Source organism: Saccopteryx bilineata, chromosome 5 (genome assembly GCF_036850765.1).
Source record: "Saccopteryx bilineata isolate mSacBil1 chromosome 5, mSacBil1_pri_phased_curated, whole genome shotgun sequence".
Classification (NCBI taxonomy): Eukaryota; Metazoa; Chordata; class Mammalia; order Chiroptera; family Emballonuridae; genus Saccopteryx; species Saccopteryx bilineata.
Window position 1 is genome coordinate 172653409 of NC_089494.1, and position 17798 is coordinate 172671206.

The 17798-nt window shown below is 42.2% G+C and overlaps 1 protein-coding gene across 2 annotated transcripts in view; it reads left to right on the forward strand.

Moving 5' to 3' along the window:
* Positions 1-17798, forward strand: part of PAPSS1 (3'-phosphoadenosine 5'-phosphosulfate synthase 1) — a 125161-nt gene that overhangs the window by 25622 nt on the left and 81741 nt on the right. For both annotated transcript variants that reach the window (XM_066280942.1, XM_066280941.1), the window contains 3 exons: positions 3475-3710; positions 8202-8340; positions 13821-13939. In XM_066280942.1, coding sequence (XP_066137039.1) covers positions 3475-3710; positions 8202-8340; positions 13821-13939 — 494 coding nt within the window. The remainder of the gene's footprint in view (positions 1-3474; positions 3711-8201; positions 8341-13820; positions 13940-17798) is intronic.

The window sequence follows — 17798 nt, forward strand, 5'->3', positions numbered from 1 at the left end:
TACTTTCTTCACATTTTTGTCCATGTTCATTCACTGTAATCATTTCATTAAAACCTTCTGTGTCAGAGCCCTGGCCTGTTGGCTCAGTGGTAGAGCGTTGGCCTGGCGTGCAGGAGTCCTGGGTTTGATTCCCGGCCAGGGCACACAGGAGAAGCGCCCATCTGCTTCTCCACCCCTCCCCCTCTCCTTCCTCTCTGTCTCTCTCTTCCCCTCCCAAAGCCAAGGCTCCATTGGAGCAAAGTTGGCCCGGGTGCTGAGGATGGCTCCATGGCCTCTGCCTCAGGCGCTAGAATGGCCCTGGTTGCAACAGAGCAATGCCCCAGATGGGCAGAGCATCGCCCCCTGGTGGGCATGCCCAGTGGATCCTGGTTGGGCACATGCGGGAGTCTGTCTGCCTCCCCATTTCCAACTTCAGAAAAATACAAAAAACAAAACAAAACAAAAAAAACCTTCTGTGTCAGTAATTCAATTTTCAGCAGTGTCAATTCTTGTGTTTTTTAAAAATTAAATGTATACACAAAAAATATAAATACATGAGTGTAAAAGTAGACACTTTTATTGTAATTTAGGTTGTCTTTATTCTGTAACAAGTTTAAATTTTCAGGTTTCAGTTTTGCCTTTTATACTTGTTGCTCAACTGGTAGTTAAAAAAAAAAAACTGCAAAAAAAACTGAGACTCATCCACAGCCTCTGTCTCTGTTTCAGGATTGCTGCTGTCAAAATACTCAAAACCGAGTGGTATAAAACAACCATTTTAATTTGCTTACCATTTTGTGGGTAAGGAATTCAGACGGGCTCAGCAGGGTGGTTTTCACTTGTGCAGGTGTGGGCTGCAGTCCTCTGAGGGCTCAGCTGGGCAAGGTGTGGTGACTCAGTGGATGGCGCTTGTCAGCTGGGATTTTAGCTGGCTGGGACAATGACTTGGAATACCTACTTGAGATCTCAGGGTATTTCATAGCTGGCTTCTCCCAATTTAAGCGTCTGAAGAGAACTGCATAGTCCTTTCTGATTCTACCTTGGAAGTCACACATTGTCGTTTTAGTATACTCTTTTTTTTTTCATTATGGAATGTAAAGCTCTTTTTTATTGAGGTGTAGTTGACATACAATATGACATTTGTTTCAGGTATGCAACATGGATTTGACAGAAAGTGATCACCATGAGAAGGCTAGTAACCATCTGTGACTGTACAAAGTTATTGTGATATTTACTGTATTTTCTATGCTGTACTTTACATCTTCATGACTTTTTTATGTCATTGTACCTCTTAATCCCCTTCACCTATCACCCAACCCTCTGGCAACACTCAGTTTGTTCTTTACAGTGTGTCTGTAAAGTCATGGTTGTACTTTTGACCGGTCACAGGAAAGCAACAAAAGATGATAGAAATGTGAAATCTGCACCAAATAAAAGGAAAACTCTCCCAGTTTCATACCTATTCAGTGCAGTTTGATGTGGGCTCACGCACAGATTTTTTAGGGCTCCTTAGGTAGCTATCCCGTATAGCCTCTACAGACTCGTCACTGACTGATGGCTACCAGAACGGGGTTTCTCCACCAAACTGCCAGTTTCCTTCAACTGCTTATCCCACCGAGTAATGTTATTCCTATGTGGTGGCGCTTCATTATAAACGCGCCGATATTCACATTGCATTTTGGTCACGGATTTGAATTTAGCAAGCCATAGAACACACTGAACTTTCCTCTGTACCGTCCACATCTCGACTGGCATGGCCGTGGGCTGCTCCGCTGTATACATGGTGTTACGTCATCATCTGCGCATGTGCACTGCTGCCACATCATCCTACAGAAACTGGGAGGGTTTTCTTTTATTTGGTGCAGATTTCACATTTCTATCATCCTTTGCTGCTTTCCTGTGACCGATCAAAAGTGCACCATGACTTTAAAGACACACTGTATACCTATGAGTCTGTTTTGTTTAGTTTAAAGCTCATTTAGTTGAAACAGCCTTTCTGATAGGTTTGAGGAGATATCTCATTGTTTTACTACATTTTTTGCCCAAAAGTAAGGCATAAATAAAGACAGCCCAGATTCAATGGCAGGGATTGAAGCTATACCTTAATTGGCAACATCACTTTGTAGAAGACCTTGCAGGATGAGAATATCTGTTGTGGCCATCTTTGGAAATATAATCTGCTATACTTGCTGCAGACCAACGCAGCTAGTAGTTGTCCAGGTCCTGGGTGAGAACCGTGCGAATGAAGAAATAAACTCAGAAAAAGGATGGAATCGGGAGGTCTCTGCAATGCCGATAGCTTGCAAGAGTGTGAATCTCTACCTCTAAATCGCTTTATTTATAGGGCAGAGTAAAGTCATTAGCAAATCAAAGAGATCTCTGATACAAAGTCACATTTCCAAGGCAACCTAAGAATTCTTCCCAGTGCAGAAAAGCCCCACCATACATAACATCTTAACTTCACAAAACAAAGGATAAAAAGAAAACTGCCTCCATTCTCTCTGAGGGACATGGGGGATAGGATGATTAGAAACACAGCTAACATGGAGATGTGGAGGAGAACTTAACCTTAGCAACGTAAGCAAGTGAGGTGGGGGGTTGGGCAGACTGTCAGCTTACTGCCAGTCCCCCACACCTCTGTCCCCCGAAAATCTAAATCGCAAGGACCCTGTCAGCTTGCAGTCTCCAACATATACTCATATTAATACAGGTTTTTCATGTATAAAACAGGTAACTGTATTGATCCTCTCAACATACTCTTTTCTATTTTTTTTCTCAGTTAGCCTTCCATATTACCATGACTTTCTTCAAGAGCAGCAGTAAGTTAGACTTCAGAATACAGCTCTTGCCTCAGAGCTGCCTTAGTTCTGAATTCTGTAATTACACATTCACCAGGGTGGCGAGTATTAGCGCATAAATGTGCTCTCGCCTTCCTTCTCCTTTCCTTCTCATTGTTTAGTGAATCAGCATCATTGGTGGAGGAAAGTGAGTTGAAATGAAGATACTCTTTCAAGGTTAATTATAAATTGGATTCCCAGATACTTTTATCTGTGAAAGGTGATAATCCTGGAATAATACATGTAACTTAATAATATTTCACTTACTTTTGTCCTTTCTTTTTCTTGTTAGAAATAATTTGGACATATAACTTTGTTTTAAAATAGGCATGCAGCTTTAGAATAGTGGTAACAAGAAGACAAAGCAAGTATCTACCCAACCTTGCCTCATAATAAAATTGGTTAAGCTCTTTGAAGTTCATCCATGATTTCTTACATACCTTTGATAAAAGTTATTAAAAACATACATGCTTATATTTAAACTATAGATGTTTTTCTAGCTTAGGGGTAAATCTTATGGAGAAATACCTATATGATTGTTACTGAGAGACTGCTGTGAATAATGAATGTAATTAAACCTGTATTAAACTTCTTTATTAGTAGTAAGTAGTTATCCTTCTAACTTTTATGTATGGAATCTGTGTGAACTGTATAATTTCAGGCTTATCTGGAGCAGGGAAGACCACTGTGAGCATGGCTTTGGAGGAGTACTTGGTTTGCCATGGTATTCCATGCTATACTTTAGATGGCGACAACATTCGTCAAGGTCTCAATAAAAATCTCGGCTTTAGTCCTGAAGACAGAGAAGAGAATGTCCGACGCATTGCGGAGGTTGCTAAGCTGTTTGCAGATGCTGGCTTAGTATGCATCACAAGTTTTATATCGCCTTATACTCAGGTTTGTGATTTGTGCTAATTACATTTATTAGGAATATGTTATTAGGAAAGCAAATATGTAGTTTAAATAGTAACACATTCTATGAGGCTAAATCTAAATTAATTAACCTACAACATTTTTGTGCTGTGATTTTCTGAGTAAACTCATTTTTAATAAAACCTCCCCCATACCCCAAAGTGTAACCAAAATTGTTGGTTTTAAGTCAATGACCAAATCGTTTCAATCTGACTCTTCAATTCAGTACGTCTGTAGAAAATATTCAGCAGGTATCAGACACCACCAGGGAAAATCATTTTTCTTAACATGTGTCCTACCAGAATTCTTGAGTCTCATCTCATCATATTCCTCTTATCTGAGAGACCATAGCAGCACTGATGCACTTTTTTGTGTTTCTCTGAAAAAAAATTTTTTTAACTCACATTTATTTTCTTAAGATTTTATTTATTGATTTTACAGAGAGGAGGTGAGGAGCAAGCCACATCAACTGCTAGTTGTTTCACTTTAGTTCATTGATTGCTTGTTGTATGTCCCTTGACCCGGTAAGCCCAGGGTTTTGATTTGGTGATCTCAGCATTCTAGCTTGATGCTTTACCCACTGTGCCACCACAGGCCAAGTGAAAAAATCACGTTTCTTACTGCAAGAGTTTTGTTTCCCCTCTTGAAATGCACTCGTCTCCTTCCTGCTGTCCCCTCTTCTCAGCATCATTCAGTCCTGTTCATGGTTTGAGACTCGGGTAGCTCCTCCTCCTAAATACCTTCCCTTCTCGAAACCTCAGGCTTTGTTGGGTACCTCCTTTTGATGTCACTGTTTTTGTACCTTAACACATTGTTCTGTTATAAATACCAGTTCTTTGGTTGGTGGTGGTAATGGCGGCAGCAGCAGCAAAAATAATAGCGATGACAGTAGCTAACATTTATCAAACACTTTGTACTGGTAACTGTTTTAAAGTACTTTTATGTGAATTAACTCATTTAGTTTCCATTACCCAATGAGGAAGGCAGAGGTGAGGAAAGGGTGTGAATTACCAAAGCCACACACTGTATGTGGTAGAACAGGATTTGCACCTGGACAGTGTCCCTGGAACCTGTGCTCTTGCCTGCTGTCCTTTGCTGCTCCTTGAGGACTTGGACTGCATCTTATTTCTCTTTGTAATCTTTTTTTTTTTTTTTTTTTTCATTTTTCTGAAGCTGGAAACAGGGAGAGACAGCCAGACAGACTCCCGCATGCGCCCGACCGGGATCCACCTGGCACGCCCACCAGGGGCCACGCTCTGCCCACCAGGGGGCGATGCTCTGCCCATCCTGGGCATCGCCATGTTGCGACCAGAGCCACTCTAGCGCCTGAGGCAGAGGCCACAGAGCCATCCCCAGCGCCCGGGCCATCTTTGCTCCAATGGAGCCTTGGCTGCGGGAGGGGAAGAGAGAGACAGAGAGGAAAGCGCGGCGGAGGGGTGGAGAAGCAAATGGGCGCTTCTCCTGTGTGCCCTGGTCGGGAATCGAACCCGGGTCCTCTGCACGCTAGGCCGATGCTCTACCGCTGAGCCAACCGGCCAGGGCCTCTCTTTGTAATCTTGATGCCAAGCCCTGCTCCTGGAACTCAGTAGATATTTAATGTTTGTTAAATGCTAGCATAGCCCCTTAGGAAGCCAGTGCATCAAAGAACAGACAGGTCAGACACGGCGGGCTGAACTCTCAGCTCTGCCCGTTACTGTTATGACCGTGGCTAGTTCACTTAACCTTCCTAAGCCAGTTTACGAATGCTTGCCTCATTGGGTTGCTCTGAAGATTACATTCAAAGCTCTCAGCATAGTGGCTGGTGTGTACTAAATATTCAGTATGTGTAATAAGTAATCACACAATACTAGTACTATCATGAATAAATTTGGATGGTGACTTAGACCTTAATAAATAAAAACAAAACAAAATTTGAGCTGTAAGATTTATAGATAGTATCAGGTTGAGTGTTAATCAGTAAATTGAATCATGGCAGGAGTTCTAAAAAGTTTGTGTGGGAGTAGCTTCTTTTCTTCCTGAAGTGTTGATATCTGTGTCAATATATAATTTTAAAGTATGTTGATAATGAAGTGTATAAGCAGAATGTGAGGTGTTTAGAGTTCCTGAATCCTTGGGTATAAATGAGTTTTATAGTTATGAAATAACTGTAGTATTCTTTTACCTTCTGGGAATCTTTGCAACTGTTGGAAAAGGAGAAATCAGTAACACCTGATTTGGAGAGCAGGGTGTATGGCAGTGTTTGGTGATCTGCTTTTCGGCCCCCTTGTTTCTATAGTGTGGAGCAAAACTTTTGTTGAAATCATCTCTCAGAGCTTTAAGAATAGAGTTTGGACTGTGCTTAGGGCATATCAGAATCTATGGGCCCTGGCCGGTTGGCTCAGCGGTAGAGCATCGGCCTAGCGTGTGGAGGACCCGGGTTCGATTCCCGGCCAGGGCACATAGGAGAAGCGCCCATTTGCTTCTCCACCCCTCCGCCGCGCCTTCCTCTCTGTCTCTCTCTTCCCCTCCCGCAGCCAGGGCTCCATTGGAGCAAAGATGGCCCGGGCGCTGGGGATGGCTCTGTGGCCTCTGCCCCAGGCGCTAGAGTGGCTCTGGTCGCAACATGGCAACACCCAGGAGGGTCGCAACATGGCGACGCCCAGGATGGGCAGAGCATCGCCCCCTGGTGGACAGAGCGTCGCCCCTGGTGTGTGTGCCGGGTGGATCCCGGTCGGGTGCATGCGGGAGTCTGTCTGACTGTCTCTCCCTGTTTCTAGCTTCAGAAAAATGCAAAAAAAAAAAAAAAAAAAAAAAAAAGAATCTATGACACTGTTTGGATTGAATCATATAATATAGGATATGTGTATTTTTGCATGTCACCACTGAACTTGAGCACCTTGGTTCTAAAATAAACTCGATTATTCCTATGCTTAAGTAGTTGGTATGGTAGGTAGTCTTGTAGGAACACACAGATGCGAACAGTTATAATATCTTGAGGAAATGATTAGGTAAATGTACATAAAAGGTGCTAAGGAAGATTCATAGAGGAGGAGCTTGAAATGAGTTACGAAGGGTGAATCAGTATACCAGTTAGACTGGAGGGAGGAAGCTGTTTCAGACGGAGGAGACAGTACAGTGTTTACAAAAGCATGAAAATGTGAGGGTGTTTGGTCTTTGGGGGACTCTTGGTAGTTTGGTAAAATTGCTATGTAGGGTAAATGTAAGGGTAACTGATTCGTAGAGGTCTTCTGATGAACTCTGGACGGTGCAGGATTGTACCCGCGGGTAGGTAACAGTTTGAGGTTATACTGGGTAGTAGTCTCATGGAGTTTGCGTCTTAGGGAGATCATCCTTGAAGCCCGGAATGAGAATGGCCTAGCGGTAGGAGGCTAGTTAGGAGGCTTTTGGAGTAAATTTGAGCACTAGCCACGGGAATAGAAAAGATGGGGACATATTGAAGGGCTGTTGAACCAGTAGTAGCAGCAAGGACTTGGTGCCTGGTTGATTATTGCTTTCTGAATAAAGATGGTATGATTGAGTTAGAAAATACAGGGGAGGAAGGGAGAAGTGGAGTATTTCATTTTAGGTGGATTAGATTTGAAGTGCTAATGGGATGTCTAAGTGGAGATGGTCACTGGGTCTGGAGCTCAGGAAAGTAGAATTGAGATACAGTTTAGGAATCATTAACTTCCATAGTTGAAACCTAGATAAAGCTGAGTATACAGAAGAGTATATAGAATGAGAGAAGAGTCATTGACAGAAACTCAGGAACACCTTCACTTAAACAGACAGCTGGAGAAGTAAGGTCATAATTTAATAGTCACTCTACCAGACACTGTGGTTATAAAGCTAATGAAATTATTTTAATATATCAGAATAAGATCTATGACAGAGGTACATGGTGGGGACTCTGGGAAGCCAGGGGAAGCAAGGGCCCACAGACTGGGCATGCATGGAAGGCTCCTGGAGCATGTCCCCTTGGAGGTGTGTTGTGCGGGAGCACCTTGCCTTGGCTAGAAGAGTAGGGGTGTGTCTTCCGGTGAGATGGCAAAGGCTTAAACCCAGACATCCAGGTAGAGATGAGGGTTTGCATCTGGCAAAGGCATAAACTGGCCTCAGAGTTTTGAATAGTGAAGTTGCTCTCATGCCTGCTCAGGCTGAGGTTGAACGGTATTAGGGAGAGGCCCGATGACACCTGCGTTTGAGCTGGGCTCTGGCTCAGATTCCTCATAAAATTAAAGGGAAAGTCTTGATTAAGCATCCATTGTTTTCCCTCCTGCAATTCCCCCAATAGCTCTACTTTTAAGACTAGTATGCCCTTTTAAGTTGTTATGAAGAATAGAAATGTTAACCTAATAACCTCATGGACTTTTTTGTTTAAATTTTAGAAATATAAATTTTATCTAATATATTATTTTACTCATCCGCGGTATTCACGTAGTACCTTTCATTTGTATGAGCACTTTTTAATGTTTCTGTACCTGTTTTTTTCCTAAGGATCGCAACAATGCAAGGCAGATCCATGAGGGCGCCAGTTTGCCTTTCTTTGAAGTATTTGTTGATGCCCCTCTGCATGTTTGTGAACAGAGGGATGTCAAAGGACTCTATAAAAAAGCACGGGCTGGAGAAATTAAAGGTGAGTAATGTTTTTTTCCCCAGTTTCTCTTTGCTTCGGTATTTTGTCTTACTATGTCTGAGACTGATCTTTTCTAAGAGATTGGGAGTATTCCAACGACTCGGAGCCCCTTAAAGAGAAATCGGTCTCCTGCTGTTGCAGCTCTCAGGCCTGGCAGCGGTGCCTGGCACTGTATGCGCATAGTGACTGCTGCTGATCGGGTTGTTGCTAATCAGAAGACAGAATTTTAGAGGGTTGGCATTTTGGGGGCTGGTGGAAACCTACTTGATGTCATTAGGTGCCTAGCATTAGAGCAGGGGTCCCCAAACTACGGCCCACGGGCCACATGCGGCCCCCTGAGGCCATTTATCCGGCCCCCACCACACTTCCGGAAGGGGCACCTCTTTCACTGGTGGTCAGTGAGAGGAGCATAGTGCCCATTGAAATACTTACTGGTCAGTTTGTTGATTTAAATTTACTTGTTCTTTATTTTAAATATTGTATTTGTTCTCATTTTTTTTTTTACTTTAAAATAAGATATGTGCAGTGTGCATAGGGATTTGTTCATAGTTTTTTTTTATAGTCTGGCCCTCCAATGGTCTGAGGGACAGTGAACTGGCCCCCTGTGTAAAAAGTTTGGGGACCCCTGCATTAGAGGAATATCAATGGCTAGCTACTGCCACTTCAACTCTTACTTCCATTGATAATGTAGGGAAGTTCAGAGCCAGGGAGGAAAATGCCTGAATTATAAGCATCTTGAGAGCAAGGACAATGTCTTGTTCTTATTAATATTATGGTGGTTGGAATGATTGCTTATTCATTCTGTGCACAATTGTTGGATTAGATTGAATTAATATATCACTGATTCCATCAAAACATATACATTTTGCTCTTTAGGTTTTATGGTCTGCTCCAAGCGTTCCAGCTGTGATGAGCGTATGGATGTAGAGGGAGACATTAGAACCTGTTAGCTGCAGCCTTTGATACCAATCATATTATTTACCTTCTAGACATCCTTTGACATTAGTCTTGTTCTGTTGTTAACAGAAATGGAGGACATGGCAGTGTTAAAAAAATCAGAGATAGATGACTCAGTCAGCCTGGTTTAGGAGTCAGTGATTCTTGCAGGTAACTTTTGTTTACCTTCCCCACAGGGAGTGCGATAGCCCGAGACTGCTTTGGGAGTTCCAGGAGCTTGTGAGTTATAGATTTTTGGCATTCAGCTCCTAGCCCTGAAAAGGAAAAGGTGGAATGAAAGAAAAATACTTGCTATTTTGGGCTCTTCTGTGTTTTGGACATGGGCAGACTTTAGTGGTTGGGTCAAAATCCACCTGCTGTGGGAAATCTGGGTCTTTGCTCAAGGCCATTATCCAGTCGTGCCACCCTGGAGACCCAGTTTCGCCTATTAAACTGGCATTTTCTTGACTCAGAAAGCACAGGCTGTCTGGCCTGAATAATTTATGACAATGAGAGAGAAACCAGTTTTACCCTTTAACTACTATATCACTCTCTCTCTGTGGATGACCAGTTTTTACTTCAGTTTATTGTAATAGAGTTTTGACAAACAGAAGCAAAATGATGTGTCCAGGATCCTGAAGTCTAAATCTTTTACTTATTTTAATTGTGGTTTTTGTTGTTTTTGCAAAGATGAATCATTGAGGGAGGTAGATTTGTCTGCCCTTGAATTTTTTTATATTGTTAGAAGTTAGCACAGTGCTTGGCCCCAAGTGTAATACCTGGCAAACACTTAGTAAATGCTTGATGGATGGATTAGAATGGGGAGTGGAAAGCGGATACTCAGCACACACTTATCATGCCTTCTATTTGCAAGGTATTTATTTGGTGCTTGGGATGCAAAGATGAATAAGACTGCATCCAAAATACTTTGAGTCACTTACAGTTTGCATTCTATATATAATTACAGTGTGTGTGTATTAGTGTATTTTTCTATGTGTTACTTGTTTAATTTCCCGAGTGCTTTTCAGTTCCTGTGTAGACATTGATAAAATGTTCCTCAGGTTCAAATATGTACGTGGGTATGCGTGTGTACGCACATTTATTTTAGGTTTGCCATAGTGCTCGAGTTCCTGATTGTAGAGTTGTTTGTAATAATTACTCCTTACACGGTGCTTCAGAAGTTCCCTATCATTGCTGCTTCTGAGCATGATGATAAACATTCATGGACAGGAGAAAGTGCGTGCATTCGGCAGAGCTCAGGGTTTTACAGGTTGTTTGGCATTTACTGAACTGTAAATGTATCCCTCTGTCAGCTATTCAGTACCTAGATCATCATGATTACTGCTCAAGTCATTATTAACTACTTAAATATAAATGTTTTTCTTACATTGGATGTGTATTATAATAACTTAAGGAATAAATTTGCGTAGGAAGAGAATTCCTCAACTTTTAAACTGTTAAGCTGTTTTCTTTTTTTTAGAAAATTTTATTATTATTTAAAAGAATTTTTTAAGACTTTATTCATTTTAGAGAAGAGAGAGAAAGAAAGAGAAGGGGGGGGGAGCAGGAAGCATCAACTCCCATATGTGCCTTGACCAGGCAAGCCCAGGGTTTTGAACCGGTGACCTCAGGGTTCCAGGTTGACACTTTATCCACTGCGCCACCAAGGTCAGGCCCAAGTTTTCTAACATACTGATTGTCAAACTTTGCTGCACATTAGCATTACCTGGGGAACTTTTGAAAATCCTGTGCCTGACGCTTGAGCAAGCGGTCACTGGCTCAGCGGGAGCCTCATGGTCAAGGCACATATGAGAAAGCAGTCACTGAACAACTAAAATGATGCAGCTATGAGTTGATGCTTCTCATCTCTCTCTCTGTCTGTCTCTCACTAAAAAAAAAAAAAAAGAAAAAAAAGAAAAAAGGGAAAGAAATCCTGTGCTGAGCTTTCCTCTAGTCTTCCCTCTCCACCCCCAAAGTTGTGTTACCTTTACACTTCTCTCTACTGAGCTCTCAGGGCCCTTCTTTTGCCTCTGTAGCTTGTTTCCTAAAGCTGATTTCTTCTATAAATCTCTTCTTCTATATGTAATTTTCTTTTTTTCTGTTACAGAGACAGAGAGAGGGACACATAGGAAGGGAGAGAGATGAGAAGCATCAATTCTTCGTTGCGGCACCTTGGTTGTTCATTGATTGCTTTCTCATACGTGCCTTGACTGGGGGCTACAGCAGACTGAGTGACCCCTTGCTCAAGCCAGCGACCTTGGGTTCAAGCTGGTGAGCTGTGCTCAAACCAGATGAAAGACGGTGACCTTGGGGTTTCGAACCTGGGTCCTCTCCGTCCCATTCCGACGCTCTATCCACTGTGCCACCACCTGGTCAGGCTATAATTTTCTAAATAAACTTTTTCTTATAAAAGTGGCAAGGCTGTTTGTTCCTAAACCAATGAAATCAGAATCTCGTTGGAATGGGACCAGTGATTCCAGTGTCTAAGTACATATGAGAATTGAGAATCAGACCTTACCAAGTGTTTAAACCAGAATTATTTTCCCCAGTCATTGTGACTCAGTACTAAATACTGCTGGGAATACTGGTAAAGCAGATTTAGGACTGCTTTACTTTAGTTGTAGTCAACAGGCTTAGTTTTTAATTCTTAAGCTTTAGGTCTCAACTGATGGGCTTAGAAATTAACGCATGTAGTTGTTTCAGGAAGCTTGCACGTGATAGAGGAACTTCTAAGTTCAGAAGGTGTATGTAGCTTTAGTTCTGTGTAGTTAGTAGGCTTAGTGATTAGTCTGTGTAGAAGGCTGTCCTTTCAGGAGCTGCAAACAGTGAACTAAACAAGCCCTTTCTTGGGAGGACGGCAGTCCATCAAAAGTGGTATCTGTAAAACACGGGACTGTACTGACACCACCAAGCAAAGCAGTGAATGCTCTTGGATCCTGGCTCCAGAAGAATCAGAGAGCAATTAACGTTTTCCCTTGAATTCCAGTACCCTCACTGTCTTTTATTTCCTTCACATGAAAAGGCTGATGAAGACGAGCTGTTAAGATGGTTTTTGTTGGGGAAAGATGCTCAAAGAGGTTCAGTTCCTGTCTCTGCATACTGGGTTTGTAGTGACCGGAGCATGAGCTGAATATCCTGGTTCCAGGACTACATGTGATACTTAGAAATACGAAATAGAAAAAAATGAAATAAGAGGGCTGTAGACTCGTAGTGTATATTTGAGACCTCTCTTGAGAACTGCAGCTCTTAATTATTTTAAATTGACCTAAGCATTCCAAAGCCGACAGGCCTTGAATGACTTGCGCATGGGTGGTGTCAGAGTGTAAGACAGGAAAGCATACCTCAGCTCAGCTCGCCCATTCTAGGGAAACATCATATATTGTTTCTTTTCTTAGCAATGAGAAAACCTAAATAGTTGTTGATAACTCAGTTGATTGCATTTGATTGTGAAGTATGTTTTGTGATATAACACGTTTACCTTCCTGATTTGTACTTTGCTTAAGCTAAATAGTAATTAAATTGTCTTGCCTGAACACTTAATCTGGTGATGAAAGAAGCCTGCATGTTGGTTTCTGCATTGAGAAGAAAAAAGCTTGTCAATTTTAGTTTTATGCCCAGGGCTCAGGTAATGTATTCTGTATTCCTGCGGAGAAATGAGGTGCTCCGGATCACTTGGATTCGATTCCTCTGTCTCCACAGGCAGGTTAGGCATTTAAAAAGAAAAAAAGAGGTGACCAGAAATGTAGTTGGTCCTCATTAATGAAAGACGCCTGTTTGTAGAGCGGCTTTCCCTACCATTTATTGGTAACCTCACATGCGTACTTAGGGCATTTGGCAGTCAGTTGTGGTCACACGAGCCATGTATTCCTAACTGGAGTCGAACAAGGTGACATTTGACCTTTGTGTTTCCCTTGTTGTACTGTAAAGAAATATCCTTTTGTGGCTTATTTAGTGCCATGGTTTTTGCATTTTTTGTGCTTTTTTGTTGTTGTTGACGATTTTGCTGTTAAAGATGGCCCTCAGCCATAGTGCTGAAATATGAGGTCTAATGTTCCCTAAGTGCAGGAACGCTGCCATGTGTCCCACGGAGAAATATGGATCACATACACTCTTTTCTTTAAGCATGAGTTAGACTGCTGTTGGCCATGAGTTCAGTGTTCATGAATGAACAATATATATTAAATAAGCTGCATTAAACAGAAACACATGTAAAACAGAGTTATAGATTAATCAGTTGACAAAGGTTTTGTTGCCAAAGGCTCATAGGAACCTAACTCCATATTCTCCCAAACAGTGCTTCAGTATTCACTAATTTAGTGTTTATAGCAACTTCCCTAAAGACAATTACTGTGCATAATGACATTCAACTGTAGATGTTCAAGAAGAAACAAAGTTTAATTAGAAATCTTCTCCCAAGGGCGTTTCATACTCTAAACCTGTAGCAGCATAAATATTAACTTCAACATAGCAGAGACTGGTGCTGATGAAACAAGTGTAAATTATTTTTAATTTCCACCCTCCTTTATATCTGGTGCCTGTTGCAGGTTTCACTGGGATTGATTCTGAATATGAGAAACCAGAGGCCCCTGAGTTGGTGCTGAAAACAGACTCCTGTGATGTCAATGACTGTGTGCAGCAAGTTGTGGAGCTTCTGCAAGAACGGGTAAGAGAAGGCCAAAGAGGGAATCAGCAGAGAATAATTCTGTCCATTGCATAACCACATCTTCCGAAAAATAGGTGGTGGTGGTACGGAGGACTATCTGTATTGTAAATTCTTTAACAGTGTCCTGTATGTGTACATCGCTGTGTTAGGTGTTGGGGGGGGGGGGCACTGTGTATGTACAACGAAGGAAATATCCTCATCAGTGTAACCCACAGGAGGCTTGAGAGTCAATAATTTTTTATTTTACCAGTAATTTTACCACACAGTACCTAACAGAGGAAATTCATCCTTGATTCAGTCAGCTTTACAACTTGGCATTATTACATTTTTTCTTTACTCTTCAGTTAGGGTACATAGCTAGTACCATGGGAGCCATCTCTACTTTGAGCCTGGGAGGGTTTGGGGGGCTTTCTGCATCCTCACACGCGTTAGCAGATCTCTGGTTTGCATCAGGCCAGGATCCTGAGCCACGAGTTTCCTCCACCCCTTCCCTTTGGCAGACCTTACTTGCTTCTACCCCTCCCCCAGGGAAAGCGGACCCTGGGAGGCTTTCCTGCCCTTCTCTGTCAGCTTAAGGCTTTTGTTAAGTGAGCCAAGGATACAGGGAGATGGGAGAGTTGGATGCCTGTGCCCCACTGAGGAGAGCTCCTCCAGACCTGTTCCTGACCTTTCTCTGAGTTCTAGGCCTGACTGTGAGTGAGGGCAGAACGCTTTGTGCCTGGGCTCCCACTTAGACTAACTAACCAGTCACACTACCTTGCTCAGCCTTTCAGAGTTTAAAAACATTTCAGCTGTTTCTCCCTTTCTACATTTATTGCAGCTTCCTCTTCCTCCCATGCTGTACTAAAGGGAGTAGTTCACGTGTCTTGTCTTTTCTTGGTGGGACTTGTCACTTTTTAGAATCCATTTACGTCACTGCTTTAGGACCTCAGCTCTGTAATGGGCTCAAGGAAGTTTATGATTTCACAGATTTGCTGGCCTTTCCTCTTGTTATGTGATATTTTGTTGCAGAATCTGTTTCCTTTTCAGCATATTCTACCTTTTGCTGTTGGGGTTGTTGATAGTTTTTATTTATTTATACTGTATTATGTGCTTTCCTAAGTAAAAATCCTCTCTGCTCATTGAAAGCATGCATGTCTATATTGCACATGGCTAATACTATTAGTTAATTTCATATATATTTAGTGCCATGCACACTGGGCATTACTATAAACACTGGGGATGTGGTAGTGAATTAAACTGTAAAATTCCTTTGCAATAGCGCTTAATTTTTGGTCTTTACCACCATCATTTATAGTTATAGATGAGAATGGCAATATAAAAGGCATTAATTTTTTTTCCTTTTATAACATGATGTGGAATTTTAAAATACTGTTGAAGGAAGACTGCACATACGCACACATACATGACTGCTTCTGTTCTGGAATGGATCTTCCATTGATTTTTCTCAACAAAGTTGAACCTTAAATGAGTGTTAGGGCACAAGGCAAACCTGTGAATGCCTGACGTCCAGCGCGGAGTTTATGGCTAGTTGGTGATCAAGGAATACATTTGCCTGCTGCACCCTTATTGTGAGGTGACTTGATATTATGTGCACTTTGCATAACATACTTCTTCTCCTGGTGATCCCAGGGGTGGCAAGGGCAAGGGCAGTTCAGCTTCATTGTCATTACAGAGGCATTTGTTGGGTTTTCTGATGGTGAGTTATGTGAGCTCACATCATAGAGTTCAGATGTACAGTGTGTCCGTAGAGTCATGCTGCACTTTTGACCGGTCACAGGAAAGCAACAAAAGATGATAGAAATGTGAAATCTGCACCAAATAAAAGAAAAACTCTCCCAGTTTCATACCTATTCAGTGCAGTTCGATGTGGGCTCACGCACAAAATTTTTAGGGCGCTTTAGGTAGCTATCCCGTATAGCCTCTACAGACTCGTCACTGACTGATGGCCTACCAGAATGGGGCTTCTCCACTAAACTGCCAGTTTCCTTCAACTGCTTATCCCACCGAGTAATGTTATTCCTATGTGGTGGTGCTTCGTTATAAACACACCGATATTCACGTTGCACTTTGGTCATGGATTCGAATATAGTGAGCCACAGAACACACTGAACTTTCCTCTGTACCGTCCACATCTTGACTGGCATGGCCGTGGGCTGCTCTGCTGTATTCACGGTGTTACGTCATCATCTGCGCATGCGCACATGCTGCCACATCATCCTACAGAAACTGGGAGGGTTTTCTTTTATTTGGTGCAGATTTCACATTTCTGTCGTCTTTTGTTGCTTTCCTGTGACTGGTCAAAAGTGCACCATGACTTTATGGACACACTGTAGATTGGGAGGTAGAGTGCAGTAGTGTTTTAGAGCAAGGAAGAATAACCAAATCATCATAGCTTTATAGTTCTGTTTTGAATGTGGATGTGAAGATCTGAGCTTCTACATTACCCGTGGTTGTAAGAATATAATTTTGTGTGCTAGAAGCAGATATCATCAGCAGAGATGGACCATCAACAGTAACTCCCATTAGTTGAATTCTTACAATGTATAAGGCCCTGTGTTAGGTACTTGAATAGTAGTATTGTGTTTCATTTGTTTTAAAAGTCTGGGAATAGTTATGTTTATTCTCATTTTACTGATAAGGAAGCAGATTCTGGGAGGTGAAGTTGTTTGGCCCCGGGGTAGTTTCAGCCAGGTTCAGTAGGATTTAAACTTAGTTTGTTGGATTCAGCAGCCCACCCTTGTCTTTCCATTACATTGCCTTTCCTATTATCTAGATGCTTTCAGTTTCCAGTTTATTTATGAAATATGAATATTTTCTTTCTTTTTTCCCCTTATTTGAGAGGATGGGACAGACTCCTGCATGTGCTCTACTGAGATCCACCTGGCAAGCCCACTAGGGGGCGATGCTCTGCTCATGTGGGGAGTTGCTCCATTGCTCAGCAACTGAACTCTTCTTAGCGCCTGAGGCAAAGGCCGTGGAGCCATCCTCAGCACCCAGAGCCAACTTGTTCTAATCAAGCCATGGCTTTGGAGAGGGGAGCAAGATGGGGAGGGGTGGAGAAGCAGATGGCTATTCTCCTGTGTGCCCTGACCAGGAATCGAACCTAGGACATCCATATGCTGGGCCAATGCTGTACCACTGAGGCAACCGGCTGGGGCCTGAATCTTTTCTTTAACTCACTTTTACATTCTTCGGCCATTTGTTCCCTAAGTGTAGTTGGGATTAAGAAATTGAGGAGAATGGGCATTTCATTGATTTAATATTTTTAGAATACTTTTAAAATACCTCAGAGCAGATCAAAGACAACACTATCTGGGCTGGAAAGAATTTTTATTGTGTGAATAAATAAACTGCCACACCTGTCCTTGGTTAGTGTGGAATGTTTGATCTGTAGTGTGAAATAAGAAAAGTATTTGTAAGCTGAGGCACATTTTGCCAGGTGAATTATGATTTCCTTAGGTCTTAAAACCCAAATCTAACTGATAAATGAGTTTATTTGGGTTTTATGTCATATATAACAAAAATTTTATTTCTAAAACAGTCAAGTTAATGAAATTTTATCTCTCCAGTTTGTTATCCTTTGAGGGTTTTTCTCACACCAACCAGATCTCTGTTTCTCTGACACAAATTGGGTGCCCAACAATTTACTTCAATTCTGACACTGTCCAAAGTTCGCGCAGACCCCACGGGTCAAGGGCTATCTCACAAGACTGCCTCAGCTTCAGGTGCCAGCTGCAGACAGGGTGCCCAGGCTACCTCCCTTTCTGCCCACCTGACTGCAGATTTGAGGGTTCTTATGATGCCCACTCCTGGCTTCAGTAATTCCACTCATGGAAGTTTGGAAAGCCCTTTGCTT